At 49.9% G+C, this 18,076-nt stretch overlaps 1 protein-coding gene across 1 annotated transcript; it reads left to right on the forward strand.

Moving 5' to 3' along the window:
• Positions 1-12,061: 12,061 nt before the first annotated feature.
• FOXE3 (forkhead box E3) lies at positions 12,062-13,234 on the forward strand. Its single transcript, XM_051624839.1, has one exon. The coding sequence runs from the start codon at positions 12,062-12,064 to the stop codon at positions 13,232-13,234; it is 1,173 nt and encodes a 390-aa protein (XP_051480799.1).
• Positions 13,235-18,076: the final 4,842 nt, after the last annotated feature.

The following is an 18,076-nucleotide window of genomic DNA, read 5'->3' on the forward strand; positions in this document are numbered from 1 at the left end:
ATGGCTGAGGCAGAAAAAAAAAATTTACTTTCCCACTAGGTAAAGGTCATCTGTGAAATTTCATGGACAGTTCCCCCCATTAGCTAAACACCCCTTTCCCCTGGCTTCTTTTTTTTCTTTTAAATTTTATTATTTTATTTTTTTTTTGGTGTGTGTAATTGCGTGTCAGACCAAGTGCACTCAGAATGTGAGCAGGGTCTGATACAAGGAGGGTGAAATGAGATAATCCATGTTTTCATCATCCATAGGCCTCTCTTTTCACGGGCCGTGGGCCGTACTTTATTAGGCTGAGCAGCTCTGGGCCTGCAAGAAAGAGGAGCCCTTTCTCATCCCGATGAGAATAGTGCAGTGAATGGATTCCAAGTGTTTACTCAGCATTTGTCTCGTGGTTTATCAAAGGAATGAGGAGGAGGTGCCGACAGACCTTTTGTCCCACTGATGTGTTATGACAATGTTCCATGAATATGCAGAATGGCAGAAGGGATTAGAGCCAGTACAATTCCCCTCCGGCACTTTCCCCCCCCCCCCCCCCCTTTTTTTTTCCTTTCTCTTTTTTTATTTTTTTTTTTTTTTGCCTGGGATGTTCAGGGGTTTAAGAGTGACCTGCTCACAGTCAGGGCACTAAACATCAGATTTTCCTGCAGATAGGGGTGTAAAAATCCCACACTTGTCCAAAGCTGTTAGCATCTGACTTGAAGGTTGGGCTGTCTTAGTCACTAGCTGCTCTTTATGAAATTTTGGCTGGCAGGAACTGCCTGGCTGAAAGCTTTGTGTTTTGGGAGACATGGAGATAGAGGGACATAATTAAAACTTGAGTCAATCAGTGACACGTGAAGCCCAGGCCAGTGGTGATGTGAGCACTGCTCTCTGGTCTGCTGCTGTTGGTGTTGGCTGAGAGTGGTACCTGAAGGTGTTTTCTTCTGTTGCTTCTCAGAGTCCTGGTCCAGGGGTTTGTGTGTGATTTGGTAAACAGTGTTGACATCAGGCATGAATGCTCTTCACACTCCCCAAGCCATTTTACATAGGTTAATGAGTGAAACCTTGCAGCACACTTCTGAGGTGGCTGTTGCACTTATCTCTGTTTTCAATATGGGGAAGATGCAGTAGAGTGGTGAGAACAGGCAGATGGCTCCACATCACCAGAGTCCTGAGCATAAATCCAAGCTTTCGTCTTGTGTTTCTGAACCTTTGTCTCCAAGTAACTCTGCTGAGCAATGGGGAGAAGCCATCAAGGCTGGTAACACATTTCTCTATGTAGTTGAGCCATTTGAGGAATTGTAGTTGTCCCAGCTGAGGAATTGCCCTCCAATGGTTTCTTACATCCCAAGAACCTTTTCTATCCTCCTCCCCAAATGGTCTGTGGGGAGCTTCCCAGATATGTAAAGGAAGTAATGGCTTCGTGTCCTGGTTGGGTCTTAGCCTGGGAAAAGGGGTGTGGGATGTGCTCAGTGCTGGTTTGATTCTGCTCCTATTCAAGTCAACACATCAAAGTTTTGTTGAGAGCTGATAAACCCACCTGAAATCTATGCCTCCCCAACCAGAAAGATGAAATTATCCACTTCCACCCTCGCCACATATGAGTAAACTCTTTGTCTAGGGCCTTTCCAGCTTGTCCTGCCTTTCTGTTCAGGATTTTTGTTGCTATGAGGAGGATCTGAAGGACATTTGGTCTGGGTCAGATAAGAGGTGGGACCGAGCATCCCACGGCAGGCTGAGCCTGGGGCCACCATTGTCAGTTTTTTACTCAGAACAGGTGGGAATGGGGGGTTTCTTCACCAGCATCAGTGTGAAGGAGGCCTGGAGCCTCTCTGGGATGCAGGATCTCTGGTTGCTGAATGAGGCACTTGCTGAGTATGGAGTTGCCAAGGTTGTCATTTGGGTGTATGTAGGGGAAATAGTGAAGAAAGAGGCAAAGTGTCCTCCCTTGTCCTGGCATGGGCCATGCAGAGATACCACCTACTGTTGTGACATGCTGCTTCTGCTTTCTGAAATCCCTCTGCACACATCTGGGAACACAAGCAATAACCATGTTAATTAATTTTGATACACTTATCCCAAACCCAGCTCTTGGCTGGTGGCCCCATGAGAGCAGTTGGCCATGGCTCCTGCTGACAGAAGGCACGTGTTGCTTGTTGCTGGGAAAGTTCTCAGTCAGTCTTGGCTTTGGTGGATAAGTGACTACCTGTCTCCAGAGGCTAAGGAATGTTGCTGAGATGGTACTGACATCCCCTCTGTGGGGACTGATAAGTACTGGAATGTATTCCTGGCAGCTGATTATGAGGGACCCAAAGCCCCTTGGGCTTGTCACTCAGATCAGCTCAACTCTCCTTAGAAAGCAAAAGGGCATTTTCCCTTCTCTGCCTGCTTTTACCACCATTGGCAGCACTGGATCTTTATCTCCTCTTTCTGGCTGTGCAGAAAGGACCACAGTTTTCATATTGTCTGTTGCAAATGGGACTCCTCACCTGTGGGGTAAGGAAAAAAAAAAAACACACAAGAACAAAATGTGTATAAATCTGAGAAACCTGTGAAGAAAACAGAAGGATCAGCAGCCCCAGGAAGGAGGCTGACTTTGGTCCCACAGGACACTTCCAGCACGGACACCTGCCTGTTGAAAAGACCTTCTACTTCTCCTTTGCTCATTTTTATCTCTGGGATGTTGTTGACTGCTGGAAACTGCTGCTCCCCCTTTTCCGTAGGGGAGACTAAGCAGCAGCAGAACAAGCTCATGGCAGCTGCCAGCCTCTGACTTTCGTGGCTCTACAGGGCAAAGGACATTAGGACCCGTTTGCAACCATCAAATCCTTTGGTGGCAGCTGCTGGACTCTCTGGTGGGTGCTGGCATGATGCTGGCTGCTCTTGGGGCTCCTTTTAACCACTTCAGCCCTGCAGTTAAGTGCTAATCTCAAATCTCTTGGCATTGATGCACTGTTCACCTGGGACTTCAGACAAGTGCCTGACTCCCTTTCTGCCTGAGCTTGTCTGTGCCTCTTAAGACTGCTTTTTACTGCTGATGTTTCTGCTTTGAAAACTTCATGGCAGGATGAAAGTGTCCAGTTCACATGGGTCTGGATGGGAGCTGGCTTCCTAAATTGCTCTTTCAAACCTCTCCCAGGCTCTTTATGCTGGAAAAAATGATGACCAGTTCCTGAAATTTTTGTTTAGGTTTTCTTTTTTGACCCACTCCCAGTCCTGCTTCCAGTTTCCAGTGTGTCTCCCCCTACCTCAGTTTTCCCTCACTGGGTGGTGCAGGACAAGCTGCCCATTTTTTTTTTCTTTTAGGACTTTGAAGATAAGCCATGCCTACTGAGAGAGACAGGAGGCAAGAAAATTGGTGCAAAGTTTGTGCACTCTAATTATGGTGGAAAGAAAATGAATAATATTCAATCACCTGAGGATCCTCCAAAGAAGAGTATGTAGCACCATGAACTGACTGAGAAAAGGGGAGGGAGCAGCTGATGCTCAGATATGTCTCCTGACTTCAGATCTAATCCTGTTACCTCCTTCAACTGCTGTCTTCTTGTGGATGATTTCATGCCATTTTGAAGGGAGTTTCCTCCCAGAGCACGAAGGGACGCCATCTCCCTCCCAGCCTGGCTCTCATCACAAAGCTCTACTGGAGTATTTCATTCAATGTTTCTTCTGCAAGAAGAAAATGCTCTCTTGATCATCTCTGGGAGAGAAATTCCTCCTTTCCCCTAGCTTCTCTGGTCTCAGCTGGCCTGCCATGCTTCACCAACAGCCTTTTTGCTGCTGACCCCTCTCCTCTCAAGCCACCAGATGGGGCAGGCGGGGGAAAAGGTGAGACAAACACTGAAGTTCTGGTTGTAGAGGAAAAAGAAGGATCTTGTGAAGTTTCACCATGGGTTTTTAATTCAGGAAATTCTACCACAGGCTCCATTATTTGCCCATTCCCATTCAAAAGCTAAGTTATGAATGTTCAGAAGAAGCTTAAACTGTATGGTTGAACCATCAGCTCCAGCCTACAGAGTTGTGGTAAAAATGTGTTTCATGCAAACAAAAACTATACATGCAATTTAACTCAAACAGGACAATGGATGTGGGAAAAGCTTACAGAGACACCAATTAAATGTCTCTGCAAAGTCAACAGGAGTATGCTTCTTGGTTCTATCAGAGAGTATTTGAACTCCGTTTCTGATTATACCACTGGCTTGCTGCTTTACTCCAGATGAGTCAGACCTTTAGGCTCCACTTACTATCCCTGGTTAGAAATGGGCAAAATCATTTCTGACCTTTCCGCAGGGATGTATTGTATCATATGTTTTTAAAGGGTGCTTGAGGTTGACATCATGTGGCCTCTTATCCATGCTCAAGAGTCCTCCTTGGCGCTGAGATGTGATGCAGGCTGAGCTCTCTTCCATGCTCAGCTGGTGAGGGAGGTCGGTGTCCTGTTTTGCACCTATTCTGTTGGGTAACCAAGATCCAAGCCAGTTTTTCAGAGTTTAAATCCAAATCCATGCAGTTGGCTTTATTGCCAACCTTCTAGGTGAACTCTGAAGCCTCTTCAGTCTGCTACATTATCCAAAGCTGCAGTTCCTCTCGTGTGTCCTATTGACCCTTCTTTGCCAGGCTACAAAGTGGCTTTGAGCTGGCAACATGAGCAGAAAAGAGGCAGAACCAAGAGCAGGGGAGCGTTGGACCTCTCTCATGTCCACCCCTGTGTGCACCAGCAGGGTTTCCTGCCACAAGATGAGCAAATTAGTTACCTATGTCATAGTGCCTGGGGTGAGGACTGAGGAGGGAAAGTGAGTGGCAGAGCAGCCCTGGGAGCTGCAGGCACAAAGATAAAAGGCTAATAGAAAGAGGTGTGAGAAAGGCTTGGAACCCCAGCAGGGAGGCCAGGGTCCTCATAGCTTGCACAGCTTGGAGGGGCTGGGGAGGTGCAAGTGCTGGTTTTGCAGCAACAAGCCTCCCTGGTTCCTAGAGCTGGCCTAAACACACCAATGATGGGGATCAACTGCTTCTCATCTGAACAGAAGCAATTCAGGAAAGTCCATGTCTTGGCTAGCCAGCATGCACCTGGGCTACCACTGCAGAAACAGAAGTGATGTGCTGTGGTCCTCCAGAACAGCTACTCCAGAATAAGTGTTGATGGATGAATCCCAGACAGAAACCACCCAGGACCTGGAAGTTGGTGCCTGCTGCCTACCTGCATCAAGCACTGCTGTGGTATGGAGATTCCTATCTCAGATGCAGGACCTCAGTATCCACAGCTCTTCAGAAGCAGCAGGTAGAAATGAATTAACTGAAGAAGCTCTGTGGATCCTCAAAATAAAGAAATGTCTGGGTTGATTCTCCCAGCCCCAAGTAGCACCAGGCAGAGATGGTTTTGGCTAGGAGGAATGTGTGACAAACACTGATTCATACTTGTCCAGTCTCATTTGAGTCTGAATCATCTCTTTTGTCTTCTCATGAGGAAATGATGTGATGAACACTGGCCTGCCATGGCTGGAGGAGACCCTTTTCCTGCACCACAGGCACTTTGAAGTCATTGCATGAAATTTTAGTAATTGACCACTTGTGGAGTGGTCTCTAAGGTAGATGAGGTCTGAGAACCTTAGCCAGGTTGTCTTTCCTCCACACAACCAGCTTCTCCACCAAAAGACACGTGGAGGTAGGTCCCCATTTTGGGGAGAGGGACTGGGCAGTGGCCAGGCCACCTTCTCTATGCCTGGGGAATGTGAAGGTAGGTGTCTTACTGCTGTACTTGTCTCTTGTCTTGCCAGGCTTTAGGATGTCCAACAGAGATGTTGTGTTGGCTGCCAGCCCTTGGTTCCCCATTAGTGCTCTGGGCCTTGGAGACCCCTATCCAATTTTGGAGACACTTTTCCAGTCTAGTAAACAAGCATTTGGCTGGGTGGGAGGATCTCTGCTCTTCTTTCCCCCATATCATTATCTCGTGGCTTCAACTCTGTACCCTGACTGGGTCACTCTCTCCCATCCAAGTCCCCACCATCTCAGGAGACCCAGCCTCCATCCACCTGATCCTACCAGCTTGTGGGGTGCCCTGTACTTTCTACTGTTTGTGCTCCCCCTGCACTACCAGGAGGGGATTGCCAGAGGTGCCTGGCTGGGCTGGGGGATTAAAGAGCCTTTGTTTTCAAAGCATTTTAAGCGGTGAGAAAAAAACAACCTGCCAGCCTGGGCTGCAGGCAGCCCTGGCTGAAGGTACAAGACAGGGGGAAATTTTCCATGACAGAGGTGTGCTTCTGGCCTGAGGGGAGGGAAAAGGCTATTATGGCTGGACTGAATGAAACCACTGCCAGCAGGAGAGTTAAACAGAGGAAAAAGAGCAGTGAGCTCACAAGGTGGGATTTTAACCATCTGCCTGGGCTTGTAGCTGAGTAGTCTGGTCTGGTAGTTGTAAGAGTGTAACAAATGGACAAGGAAAAGGGGAAATCTTGCAGTGAAGTCCTTGCCTGGGAGCCCTGGTGTGCAGCATCTGGGACATGGGGGCATTAGCTCCTTGACTTCATGGGCTTGGGATAACGGGGATGTCAGGGAGAGTAAAATAGTGTGGGGAGTGCATTAAACACTCCTGCTGCAGTCTCCGTGTCCAGGCTAAGTTTTCCTTACTGTTGCTGTCCCATTCTTGGGATCCTCAGATGGATTTGCAGAGATTTTCAGTGGTTCCCATGGGCCAGGTTCTCCTGTGGACCTGGCTGCCTGTTTATGCAGGGAGAGCATCAGACTTTCTGGGGAGGGGCCATGAATGAGCCTTGTAGAATGACTCTGCAGGACACTGAGCTTTAACCACCTGCTTCCCATTCCCTGAACAAAACCTAGGAAACCTGATCAGTGTCCATCAGTGTTTTATTGGGAAGGGGCAATTTTTAAGGAGAATTGGAGGTAGCTGGAAAGCAGGATACTGAGGTTTCCTGTGAAGTTCTAATCTTGCAGGGATAGTCCTCAGTAATTTTGTGTGATGGTTTCATCTGGTTGTTGCATAGCCTGTATCCTTCCAGGATAGAAAGATGGTCAGAGGCCAATCAAAGCTGTCCCCTGCTTGGAGCTGCATGTTGGTAGGGTATGCTCACAAAAATGGTTTTTGGACCTGTGCTGTGCTTGTATGACAATGATTGTAAGAACTTCTCTGGGTTTTTAGACTGTTTAATATTGTTTTATAAAACCAAATATTTAAATCTTCCTTACAAACCCTGTGCACAACCTGTGTTTTGCTCTTCTCAGTCTGTTGAAGCCACTAGGTAGGACAGCTGAGTCACCAGGGAGAGGGACCAGGTCAGCCTGGCCCTTGTGACCTTAGCTTGGGATTTGGCCATGAGGTACAGACTTGGGGCATGAATCTGGGTGGGGGTTTTAGGTTCTAGGAGAAGAGAAAATTAAATATATCTTCACCTCAAATATTGAGGATTGTCTTGAACAACAACAACAAAATAATCAAACCACTGACATTTATAGGGCCAAGGCTCCAAAACTCCAAACCAGATTTTGCCCTTGAATCATGGTTTTCAGTAGTTCAAGTCCCTTAGAACCTTTCTGGGTTCTTTCAAGGCTGAATGAATAGATGCTTCTGTTAAGAACATTATTTTTTATCAACTGACAAGAAAAAAGGAAGTATTTTTCTTCCCATCCCCTTTGCTTCCACAGGAATAAAAGAAAATGTGAACATTTTTATCTCAAAATTATTTTTGGGGGGAAAATCTGGACTGGTTTTAGTAGGAAAAACCCCCACTTACCCACAAAAGTGGAGGATAGTTTACAAGTTTCTTTCTTTAGGAATTTTTCCCTAGTGTTTCCCAGTTTGGTGAATGCTTTACCTGTACTTTTTGTGAACAAATTATTTTTCCTGCACCTGCTGCACAATTTACCTACAAATACATTAGTGACTCAAAAATTTAGTTATTGGGAAGAGTTTATTTGCTTTAGTTATCCACTTCTTGAATCTTGAAGAAATTGTATACCTCAGGAAGGATGTTTAATTGTGGCTCCTTTGACCCCAAGCAGTCAGTGCCCAGTGTTCTGGGCTAGTTTGTGCTTGTGTGGATTCTGTAGCTGAGCAGAGTGCCATGATTTCTGCGTGTGTGTTAGTTGTGACTACAAGCCACAGAGTCAACCCTCTGGGTCTCCTGTTTTGCTCTTGTTGCTGTTCTTCATCTCATGTTCCTCCTCTGAGAGATGACATCTCCCAGGAGGAAATTATTTCCCTCCCCCATCTGTAGTCACCTTGTCCTATTGTACTGAGCTTTTATGTGGGTGATGTGATTCACTTTTTGGTGACAAAGCCTTCCTATCACCTTCCCATTACACAGGTGGCAGGATCTCTCAAGCTTCTTCTGAGGGTCTAGTTGGGAGTTTGGAGCATGGATGGATTCCGACAGGGATCCTGTTATTGCAAGGCAGTGGTATTTGTGTGGCTTTCAGCCAAGAAAGTCCCTGAGTGTTTGGTTGTTAGTAGATGATGGGGTATTTTAGGGCCATGCTAAGAGCACCATCAGCAGGTCAGGTATCACTGAAACATCCCTGAGTGGCCACGGCTGGCTCTGAGGCTGGAGGACAGCTGGGACTGCTCACTGCAGCAGTCCTTGGGAAAGGAACCAGAGAGATCTTTGCTTGCAGAGCTCCCGTCACCTCTTCCTTGCACGTTCCAGGGGTGGCTGAGATACAGTTGAGACTGTGCCATGACTAAGAGGAGAGCTCAGCATACAGGGAGGCTCCAAACACCTCTCTCTCCTGTGCAGATATATAGGCTGTTGTTTCAAGTAAGATAGGGCAAAAATGCTGGTCTCAGCATGGCCACATAAAAAATGAGAACATGGCACCCAGTTCTTTCCATAACTGCATGCAGTTTAGAAGAATATTGCTCTGTTTGGGGCAAGCAAATGCATGTTTTTCTAACCCATATGGTTGCAAAGAGCAGCTTGGAAATGTGGCCTGGGTACCACTGCTGCAATACCTGCCTGGGCACACAGGGTGCTGGAACCAGCAGCTCTGAGGTGCACAGCCCTGTGCCTCTGCAGTGAAGCAAGTTCACTCCTGCTGTACTTTGTGTGTGCAATATTTCTAAAGGAGGCTGCAGCTCTAGTGCAGAACTGTTTGGGGGCTGGAGGTAAAAGAGCAGTTGAAATCACTCTGTGTACTCAGGATGAACAGAAGCAGAAGGCAGCAGATGCTGGCACAACTTACCTGTAGTTTGTAAATGGGATTTATTCCCTCCTCATCACCTCATTTTAGAGACAGATCCAGATCATGTTTGTTTGGTAGCAGTCTTTATTACCATCTTCCACCTTTTTATAAAAGATCTGGGGTAGAAGGAGCACTCTAAGTGCTAAAGTGTATGTGGGAATCTGAGTCTGTCTGTTTTGGCTTTTCTTATTCAATGGTAAAACACAGTTTGCTTCCTGCCTGCCTCCATCCCACTGTTTTATCTGTCTGTCAAAACTAGTTTGACATCTGGGTCCTAACCCAGTGCGGTTGAGAGCAATTTGAATGGTCCCATCAGCTTTAAAGTAACTACTCACCAGCTGGAGTCTCAGCCAGCCCATAGCCTGAGATGGGGCCAGGACTTTTCCCATCGTGTGTAAAGTGATGTGAGAGCAGAGCCTTGGAATATAATCACCTCACACAGTTGGGTCTTCCTGTCCCATTGTCCAGATGAAACACCTCTTCCTTTGCTAGATGTGATCTCAGGTGCAGGCAGCCACACTGCTGAGTTTTATTTTCTAACTCCTTTTCTGATGATTAGACCAATAAAAAAGGAGAAAGTGAGAAATAAGCAAGGGCTGCTTGATATAACTGGTAGATCGAAAAAAAAATTAAAAATCAGTGTTTGGTATGATTGATTGCTGCTCCTCCTTCACACCCCATAACTCTTTTCCCTCCCAAACCCATTCTTGCTGGATCAGAATACATTGATACAAGGATTTTAATTTGCAAGATTCACCAGCTGATGTCTGCAAAGCTGAAGGATTCCATCTCCCCTGGTGGGGTAGTTTTCTTTGTGCATCCTGGAGTGATCTTTAGTGACTCCTTTCTTGAGCATCTGTCCTGTTGCCCTCTCTAGCAACTGGAAAAGTCAGATCCTCTGACTGAAATTAACTGGCCACGTTCAGGTACTCGCTCAGTTTAAATGCACACTCCCAGAGAAACAGGAATCTTCCATCCTTTTTCCCCTCACCTCCCCCAAGGGGAATGGACAGTTGCTGCCAAGCCATCGATTTGTTTGCTTCCCTGAAGATGTGTCTTCTGTGGAGAAAGGCACCTTTCCCTCAGGCTGTGTTTCAGCATTTCTCACCTGCTCTCTGTCCTCCAGTCACCAGCTACACTCCTGTTATTATCCCCGTTTGGTAGAAGGGAAACTGAGTCAGTTTAGTCTGACACCAGCTTGCCTGTGGCAGGTCGGGACTGGTCCCGACGTGGCTGTGTTAAACCCAGGCTTCCCCACCTGAGGCTTGGAGAGCAGAAGAACCACAAACATCTGCAGGAGAAAAAAAATTAAAAGAAGGCAAGAACAAAACCACATGCAGGAACAAGCAATGGTGGAAAATAAGCTGGTTGGTGAATTTAAAACCACTCGGAAATGCTTAAAGGAAAGGGCTGAAAAACCTTTTCCAAAAGGCTGGGTGACTTTTTCGTTTAAAAAGAAGGAACAAGTATTATATGACCTCGTCAAGATCATCTACTTGCCCCTGTGGAAAGAGATTTCTGTCCTGCACTGCTATTGGAGAAATACTTTCAACCAAGTTACAAAGGCTGTGATTTTTTTGTTCTGCTGCAGGATACGTGGAGGGATCTGCCAGTGTGTTAACGGTGCAGACATTTCCACCTGACTTCTCAGGACATGGTCATGTAGCTACGTATAAAGCTGCAATCCCCATGAAAGTCCTCCCAGCACCCCCTGAGGCACTGGCTCCCTTACCTGCTTTGGGCCAGGCTCTCCACAGGCTGGTGGATGCTCAGAGGTGATGCTCAGCAGCAATGGGTGAGGATGGTGTGAAAGCCTCTGGCTTTTTTTGTGACGATCAAGCAGCTAGCAGCCCCCAGTCCTGGTACAGGCATGTGCCAGGGATAGCAGAGCTGTGTTTCAGCCCAGCTGGCTCTGGAGTGCAGCTTGAGACCTGAATTGGTTTTCCCTGAAACCCAGCAGGGCTTTCTGAGTCTGGTGTGTTACTACATCTTCAGCCGTGGGCTCAGCCCCTTTTCAGTGATAGAGAGACCCTCTGCTTCCCCCCTCTGCTCCCAAAATGCCATCCCTGTCCCGCATCTTTTCCCCATCCCGCGGGAGGCACCTGCGGGCAGCCCCGAGCTCTGAGGACCATTTCTCTCGCTCTCAGGGTAAAAGGGGAAAAAAAAAAAAACACCAGGATATTTTCCCAGGATATTTTTACCCGGGAGGTCTCATCAGGCTGCAAAATAACCAAAGCGAGGGGCTTTGGTTTCGGAGAGAAACCCTCGGCCGCTGCATCCCGGAGCCGCCTCCGAGCGCTTTTCCCACGGAAAAAAAAAAAGACAACGAAATCCAAGCAGGGGCGGGGGATTCTCGGCGGGAAGTTACCTGCTCTGCTGCTGGGAGCTGGCTACGGCACCAAACTGGCTCTGGTCTGGCCGTCGGGACTCATTTTGTTTAGTTTTTGTCCTGGGAGAAAACACCAGTTAAAAAGAAAGGCAAGCGCCACGGAGAACTGCCCGGGAGCGGGGCTGGCCGCCGCGCTGGCATTCGGGACCCCCGGGGGAGGGACCCCTCGGGGGCATGGCTGAGAGATAAAACCCCGGGGACAGGCTGGGGGATTTAGCCGTGGGAGCCAGGACCCCTTCACCAGGGCCCTCCTCTTCCTCCCGCCGGGGGAGAGGGGCTGGGGCGGGCCGGGCCCCGCACTCCCCCCCCCCCCGGGGGAGCGGCCACCCTATATATTGCAAAGCGGCCCGGGACCGACCTCCCCATTGCCGGGAGCTGCCGCGGCGCTTAACCCCCCCCTCCCCTTCCCCTCCCTATCCCCCCTTCCCCTCCCCTCGGGGGGGGCTCTTTCTCCTGTCGCCCCCACCCCCCATCCTCCGAGGAGGAGGAGGAAGGCGAGGGCTGTATATGAACGCGGCCGGCTTCCCCTGCATGCGAGGCATGTGCACGCTGCCGGCGCCCAGCCCCGCCGCCGCGGCCAGCCCCGGCTCCCCGGGGCCGCCCCGGGGGTCTCCCCCCGCCGGTCAGCCGCCGCCGGTGAAGCCGGAGCCGCGGGGCAGTGGGGGCAGCCCCCCCCCGCCGCCGCCGCCCCCCGAGGATCCGCCACCCCCGGCCGGGGGCCGCCGGAGGAAGCGGCCGGTGCAGAGGGGCAAACCCCCTTACTCCTACATCGCCCTCATCGCCATGGCCATCGCCAACGCCGCCGAGAGGAAGCTCACCTTGGGAGGCATCTACAAGTTCATCACCGAGCGCTTCCCCTTCTACCGGGAGAACCCCAAGAAGTGGCAGAACAGCATCCGCCACAACCTCACCCTCAACGACTGCTTCGTCAAGATCCCCCGGGAACCTGGCCATCCCGGCAAGGGCAACTACTGGACGCTGGACCCAGCCGCCGAGGACATGTTTGACAACGGGAGCTTCCTGCGCCGAAGGAAGCGCTTCAAGCGCACCGACATCACCACCTACCCCGGCTACATGCAAAACTCCAGCGCCTTCACACCCCCACCCGCTGGCCGCCCCACAGCACCGACAGCACCCTACCCCAACGCCCTCTGCTCTCCGGGCTACGGCCCCCAGCTCTCCAGCACCGTCTTCCACCCCTACACGGCTGGGGCAGCGCCGCCGGCGCAGCATCCCAGGATGTTCAGCATCGACAGCCTCATCAGCGGCCAGCAGGCCCTGCAGCCCTCGCCACCCGCTGAGCTGGGCCACCCATCTCTGGGCTTGCCCGGGGCCGAGCTGGCTCCCACCTGCTCCGCCGGCACTTCCGAGCCTCCCTGCTTCCAGGCGCAGCCGGTCAGCCCGGGCTTGCTGGGCCGGGCCGGCCCCAACACTTTGGCTTACCCCTACGCCGCCTCGCCCCCGCACCTGCCCGTGGCTCAGGGCAGCTACTCGCCCAGCAGCCCGCAGCTCTACGGGGCCCCCAACAGACTGGCCCTGCCGGCCATGAGGCCCCCGGCCTGCGCCGAGCACAGCGAGCAGCTCCTGGGGCTCTCCGCGTCCCCCCTCGGCCAGTTCAGCTCCAGCAATGCCTACATGAGGCAGCCCAATTTCCCCGCCGGCCTGGAGCGGTACATGTGATGGGGTCAGCTGGGACTTGGCTGGACACCCCCAGGCTCCCGTGAGCAGCTCTGGACGTGTGGACTTCTCCCCACCACGGGGAACGGCTGGGGTGGGGTTGGGGGTCCCCAGCCTCGGGCTGCGAGCCGACACACCCCCATGTGCGCTGTGGGATGGGACCTAACTCCTCTCCTTCTCAGATGATTTTTGCCTGGAGGCAAGGTGATCCTGTTTTTCTGCCTCATCCCCTCCTGGAAACGGTGCTCCCTGGCTGCATCTGCCAGGCAGGACTACCTGTGCCTGGGGGGTGTCCCTTCTGCTTAGCCCAACCCCGGGGGTGCTGTCTGCAGCAGGACACCCTGGGGCACCCCGGGACCCCCCCAAGGAGAGAAGAGCACACCCAGGAGGTGGGTGTGTGATGTAACATGCAGGAACCCAGAGAGCAGGAACTGTGCCGTGAATGGGCTTTCTCATCTCTTCCTTGGATGCCTCCTCTGTAAATGGAATGAGTGTTACCCTTAAGACAAACCCTCACTAAAGCAATTCACTGGATTTTAAATGAATATTTAAAACGTTTATAATTTCCTTCCCCTGTAGGAAAAAAAAACAACACCCAAACAAACACCCTGACTACTACTTTTTACTATTTTAAAAAATAACTTTTATTGTTAGGACTTTTTTAAAATAAAGCTTTTTCTTCCAACATGTCCAGTGCTGCTGTTCCTCTGGCTCCAGATGGACCTTGATCAGAGGAAATCATCAGTCTTGTAACTGGTGGGAGACAGACTTGTGCTGCTGCTGTGACACTGCCACGTTTTTTGGTGACACTTTCTAAAACTGTCTATTTTGCTATGATTTTTTAAAAAGTTAATAGTAACTAACCACTGCCGAGCAATGTGAAGGCTGCAATAAGGTCTTTTGTCACCTGGAAGCTTCAAGGTTTACCCACAAATCTCTTACTGGACTTGATGGTTTCTATTTGTGTAGCAGGGAATGCATCTTCCCCCTGAGGAATCCCTTGCAGGTGAAATTCTGATTTAGCACATCAAATGTAGCTTTCCTTCCTAGCAACGAAATCAATTAAAATCCCAACCTGTTCACTGGCCAGGCTGCTGCTCTTTATTTGCAGGATGGCCAGCCAGACCATCTCTCCAGGTTTGAATTCTCCATCCCCAGATTTAGATTTTTAAAATGTAAACATCCTCTGGGTAAATGTGACAAGCTAGGATTCCTCTCCTGGTTTGTCAAGGGTGTTCTCTGAAGAAGAGCAGTTTCTGGTAGTCGCTATTGCACCTTCTTCCTGCTTTAGGAGGGGGTGGATGCCAGTTGGGCTGTGATGCAAAACTGAGCAACTTGTTCCCTGGCAGGTGGTCATGACCAAAAGCTGGGTGTCCAGGTGGGTAGGAAGGAACCAGCTTGTGCCCGTGGTTTCAGAGCTAGTGGCTTTTCATTCTTTTATGCCATGTGTTCCATAGAAACTGAGAGTGGGGTTAGTATGAGAGGAGAGGGAATAAAATGTTCTTTTCCTCTTGACCTCCTTAAAATTGGGGCTTCAACCATCTCTAAAAGCTGCCCCAACTCTGGTCTGCTGCCTTGGGCTGAGCCTCTGGGCTCTGGGTCTCCTCCATCGTCCTTTCAGCTTCACCTTTTCAGCTTTCACGCTGCTCCTGACAGCAGCTTCTGTGCTTTTCCCTTAGTGATAGCCCCTCTCACAAGGGGCATTGTGAAAAAACTTATCCCTTCAAATACTTGGGCTCTTTACAGAAGACACCTATAGCCAGACATCTTCTATCTAATGCAAGTTGGCAAAGTGCTGTTCCTGTAGGTAACGTTCTGTCTGTAGAGATGGATGGGGGGAGGATGCTGAAATCATTGCTTGCAAGACAGTTGATAGAAAGGACACTTGTCATAGCTCACATTTGTTCTTAGGACCTAATCCTCCAATGATTTTCAAACAAAAATGCTTTTGAAGTCTGGCCTAAGTATCCAAGGGGTCAGAGCCAGTCACCTGCAGCACTGGGCCTGCTGGTGTCCCTCCAGCCTGGCCAGGCTAGGACTCTGCTGGGTTTGCACCATGAGCAGGAGAGTGTCTGAGGTGGGTGAGAACCAAGTACCAGTGCAAAAAAAATAATTGTGTTGGGTGGAAGGGGTGGGCAGATGATGCTGTGGTTCTGCTGGAGTGGGATGCACCTGGAAGAGGTGGCCAGTCTGGGACATCTTAGATCAGGCTAAGCCCACTACTCTCCAATCACCCTGGAGCTCTGCAAGGGCAGGGAGCTGGTGCCAGAAAGGCACTTTTCTGCATCTCTGGGTGTTAACTCAAGTGCTGGTGGAGCTCTGGGTGCTCTTCAGGCTCTGGGTGCCTGAAGATCTGGGCTGGGTCTTACTCCTGTTCCCTGGCTGCGTGCACCCTCCTGCCACAGGGCTTTCTGGAGAGCAGCACACAGCTGCAGATCTTGGTGGGGGGGAAAGTCTGCAGGACACCCACCCTGTGCCTATTCAAGAGGTGTCCTTTCAGCCAAGGGGGCTCTGGCATGAAGCAAGAGTCACCACAATGTGCTGGATCCCTGAAAATTTGCTTGGAGAGACTGGATGATCATATTCAGGTGTACCAGGACAAGCCCTGATGTGCAGCTTTCAGTTGCATGTCTTCCCAGGGCCCAGTATCTGCCTGTCTGCCAGAGAGCCCCATCCCAGAACCCCCTGAAAGCAGCAATAAGCCACCCTCATGCTGCCAAAGAAGCTGGAAAACATGTGGAACAAGCCCCTTTTCTTCTGTAGACAGAAGAAACCCCTTCTATAAATTTTAATCCTCACATGCACAAACCTCTAGCACTTGTACTGTGATTGTCATTAAAGTAATGCCTTAAGAGTGTCTTCTTGGTTAACTTAATGTATCCCAACTAGGCTTTTAAGCTATCATTTCAAAGCTTTGTTTACAGTTAGAGTGAATCTAGCAAATGAGTAGGATTTAAGTGTCATGTAAAGCGTGAGCCTTGCTGGGACAGAGTAGTTTTAAGCTTTGTGAGGTTTATACCTGTGCCCTTCATCTGTCTTTTCTGTGTCCCTGTTTAGTGAATAAGAGGGATTTGAATGAAATAGGAGTAATTATCACCCAGATTTCAATTGTGCAACAAAGTCTCCTTTGAAATCCTCCCCTCTTTATTTAGAGAGTTTAGAGAATATTAAGTAATGACATTCATAACTGTCTTGATCTTGCTCACACAAAAGCCAGGGGCAAAACTTTCTTTGCTCTCTGAGACTGTGGAATTAACATTGTCCTTCAGGGTGGTGGAAAGAGGTCATTTAGACATCTTGTAGTGTGGAGAGCCTCTTCTTGAACTGACCAGACACAGAGGGGGGTTTGGAGTTGATTCCATGCACCAAAAATATTTGGGTGGTTATCTGGGCTGTCTTCTTGGAGACTGGGGACTTCTTGGAGAATGGGCCTTTGCAAATCAGACTGAATTCAGATCCTTCAGGCTGCACTTTTAGAAACAAATAACCCAAATCATCTGCCACTTTGAAAGATGCTTTTTTTCCTCTGGGATGTACTGGCTGTCTAGGGAGGACCAACATAGCTGCCAAGTCTGTCTGCATACAGCAGCATTCTGCGTGTTTCAGCTTCCCCACAGGTTAAAACAAGCAATAAAAAATGCTCTTTCCAGCTGACATTCCCAAGCTATAAATGCTGTTTTCCATCCAGTTGCAAACAAACACAACATTAGCTGAAATTTTAGTTGAAACACATTTCCTGAGGAACTTGTTGGTCCCTCTGGTAGTGTTAGATTTTGTCTGGATGCTGCCAGCTGTTCACCGACAGTCCCAGAGCTGGGACTTTTATACCATAACCAGCTTTTTATTCTAGCAATGCTTTGCCTTTGCAAAGACCTGGCTTGAGGACAGTCAGCAGTGTCTCTCTGAGGTCAAGATTGAGTTGGTGAGGTCAGCTGGTGATGAGGAGATGGGCAGTGGGTACAGTGGGATCAGCTGAGATGGACTTTGTCAGCTGATAACGAGTTTTTAACAAATTAGGGTCTGGAAGTCAGCACCACCTGAGCACTGAGTTACATCTCAAGGACTTGGGGGTCTGTCACTGACCTTGCTACCTTATGTTTGGGTCTTTCATATTCGGGCAGGAGCAGGTGATGCAGCCTCTGCCTTTGAGCAGAGCCAGAGCGACGCTGCCCTGCCCTCTGCCGCTTGACCCCAGGTGTGAGGACCCTGCGGGCGGGGGTGGCAGGGGGTAGGTGGCCGGGGGTGCCAGCCGTCGTGCTCAGGCCAACACTGACCTCCAGTGGAAAGCCCTGGGAAGCCACTCGCGGTCTCAGCCACGGGCGCAGGGGCCCGGGAGGCTCAGCACGTACCTGCAGTATGCCGGCCTTTGGGATCCGTCCTGTTGGTGGCTGCGTGGGAAGGGACAGGACATCGTGGAGTATTGGGGTATGGGCAGGATGAGACCGGGTTGAGGTTCTTTCAGGAAAGGTCGTTATCAAATGCAATGGTCTGGGTTCAATGCCCAAGCTGCAAAATCCCTGAAACACCAATTCCTGACCGTGGGAAGATTTCAGAGAGGAAGGATTTCTCTGGCTGTTATCCTCTTTTACCCTTTTCCAAGCATCCACTGCAGACCATCACTGGTGACAGGACACAGGGCTGGGTGGTGCTGGCTGTCCCCCTGCAGCTCCTCTCCCTAGAGTGAAAATAAGGAAGCAACTGGAAACAAAGCAAGAATCTGGGCTCTTGATAGAAGATGAGGGTAGAGTGATGAAGAAGCACTTGTCTGTGGCAACCAGCCTCATTGGCAGCCTGACTTTGTGTTTGAAATGTGCTACAAGGTGTATGTGATTGGCAGAGCTGGGG

This window comes from Apus apus, chromosome 7 (genome assembly GCF_020740795.1).
Source record: "Apus apus isolate bApuApu2 chromosome 7, bApuApu2.pri.cur, whole genome shotgun sequence".
Classification (NCBI taxonomy): Eukaryota; Metazoa; Chordata; class Aves; order Apodiformes; family Apodidae; genus Apus; species Apus apus.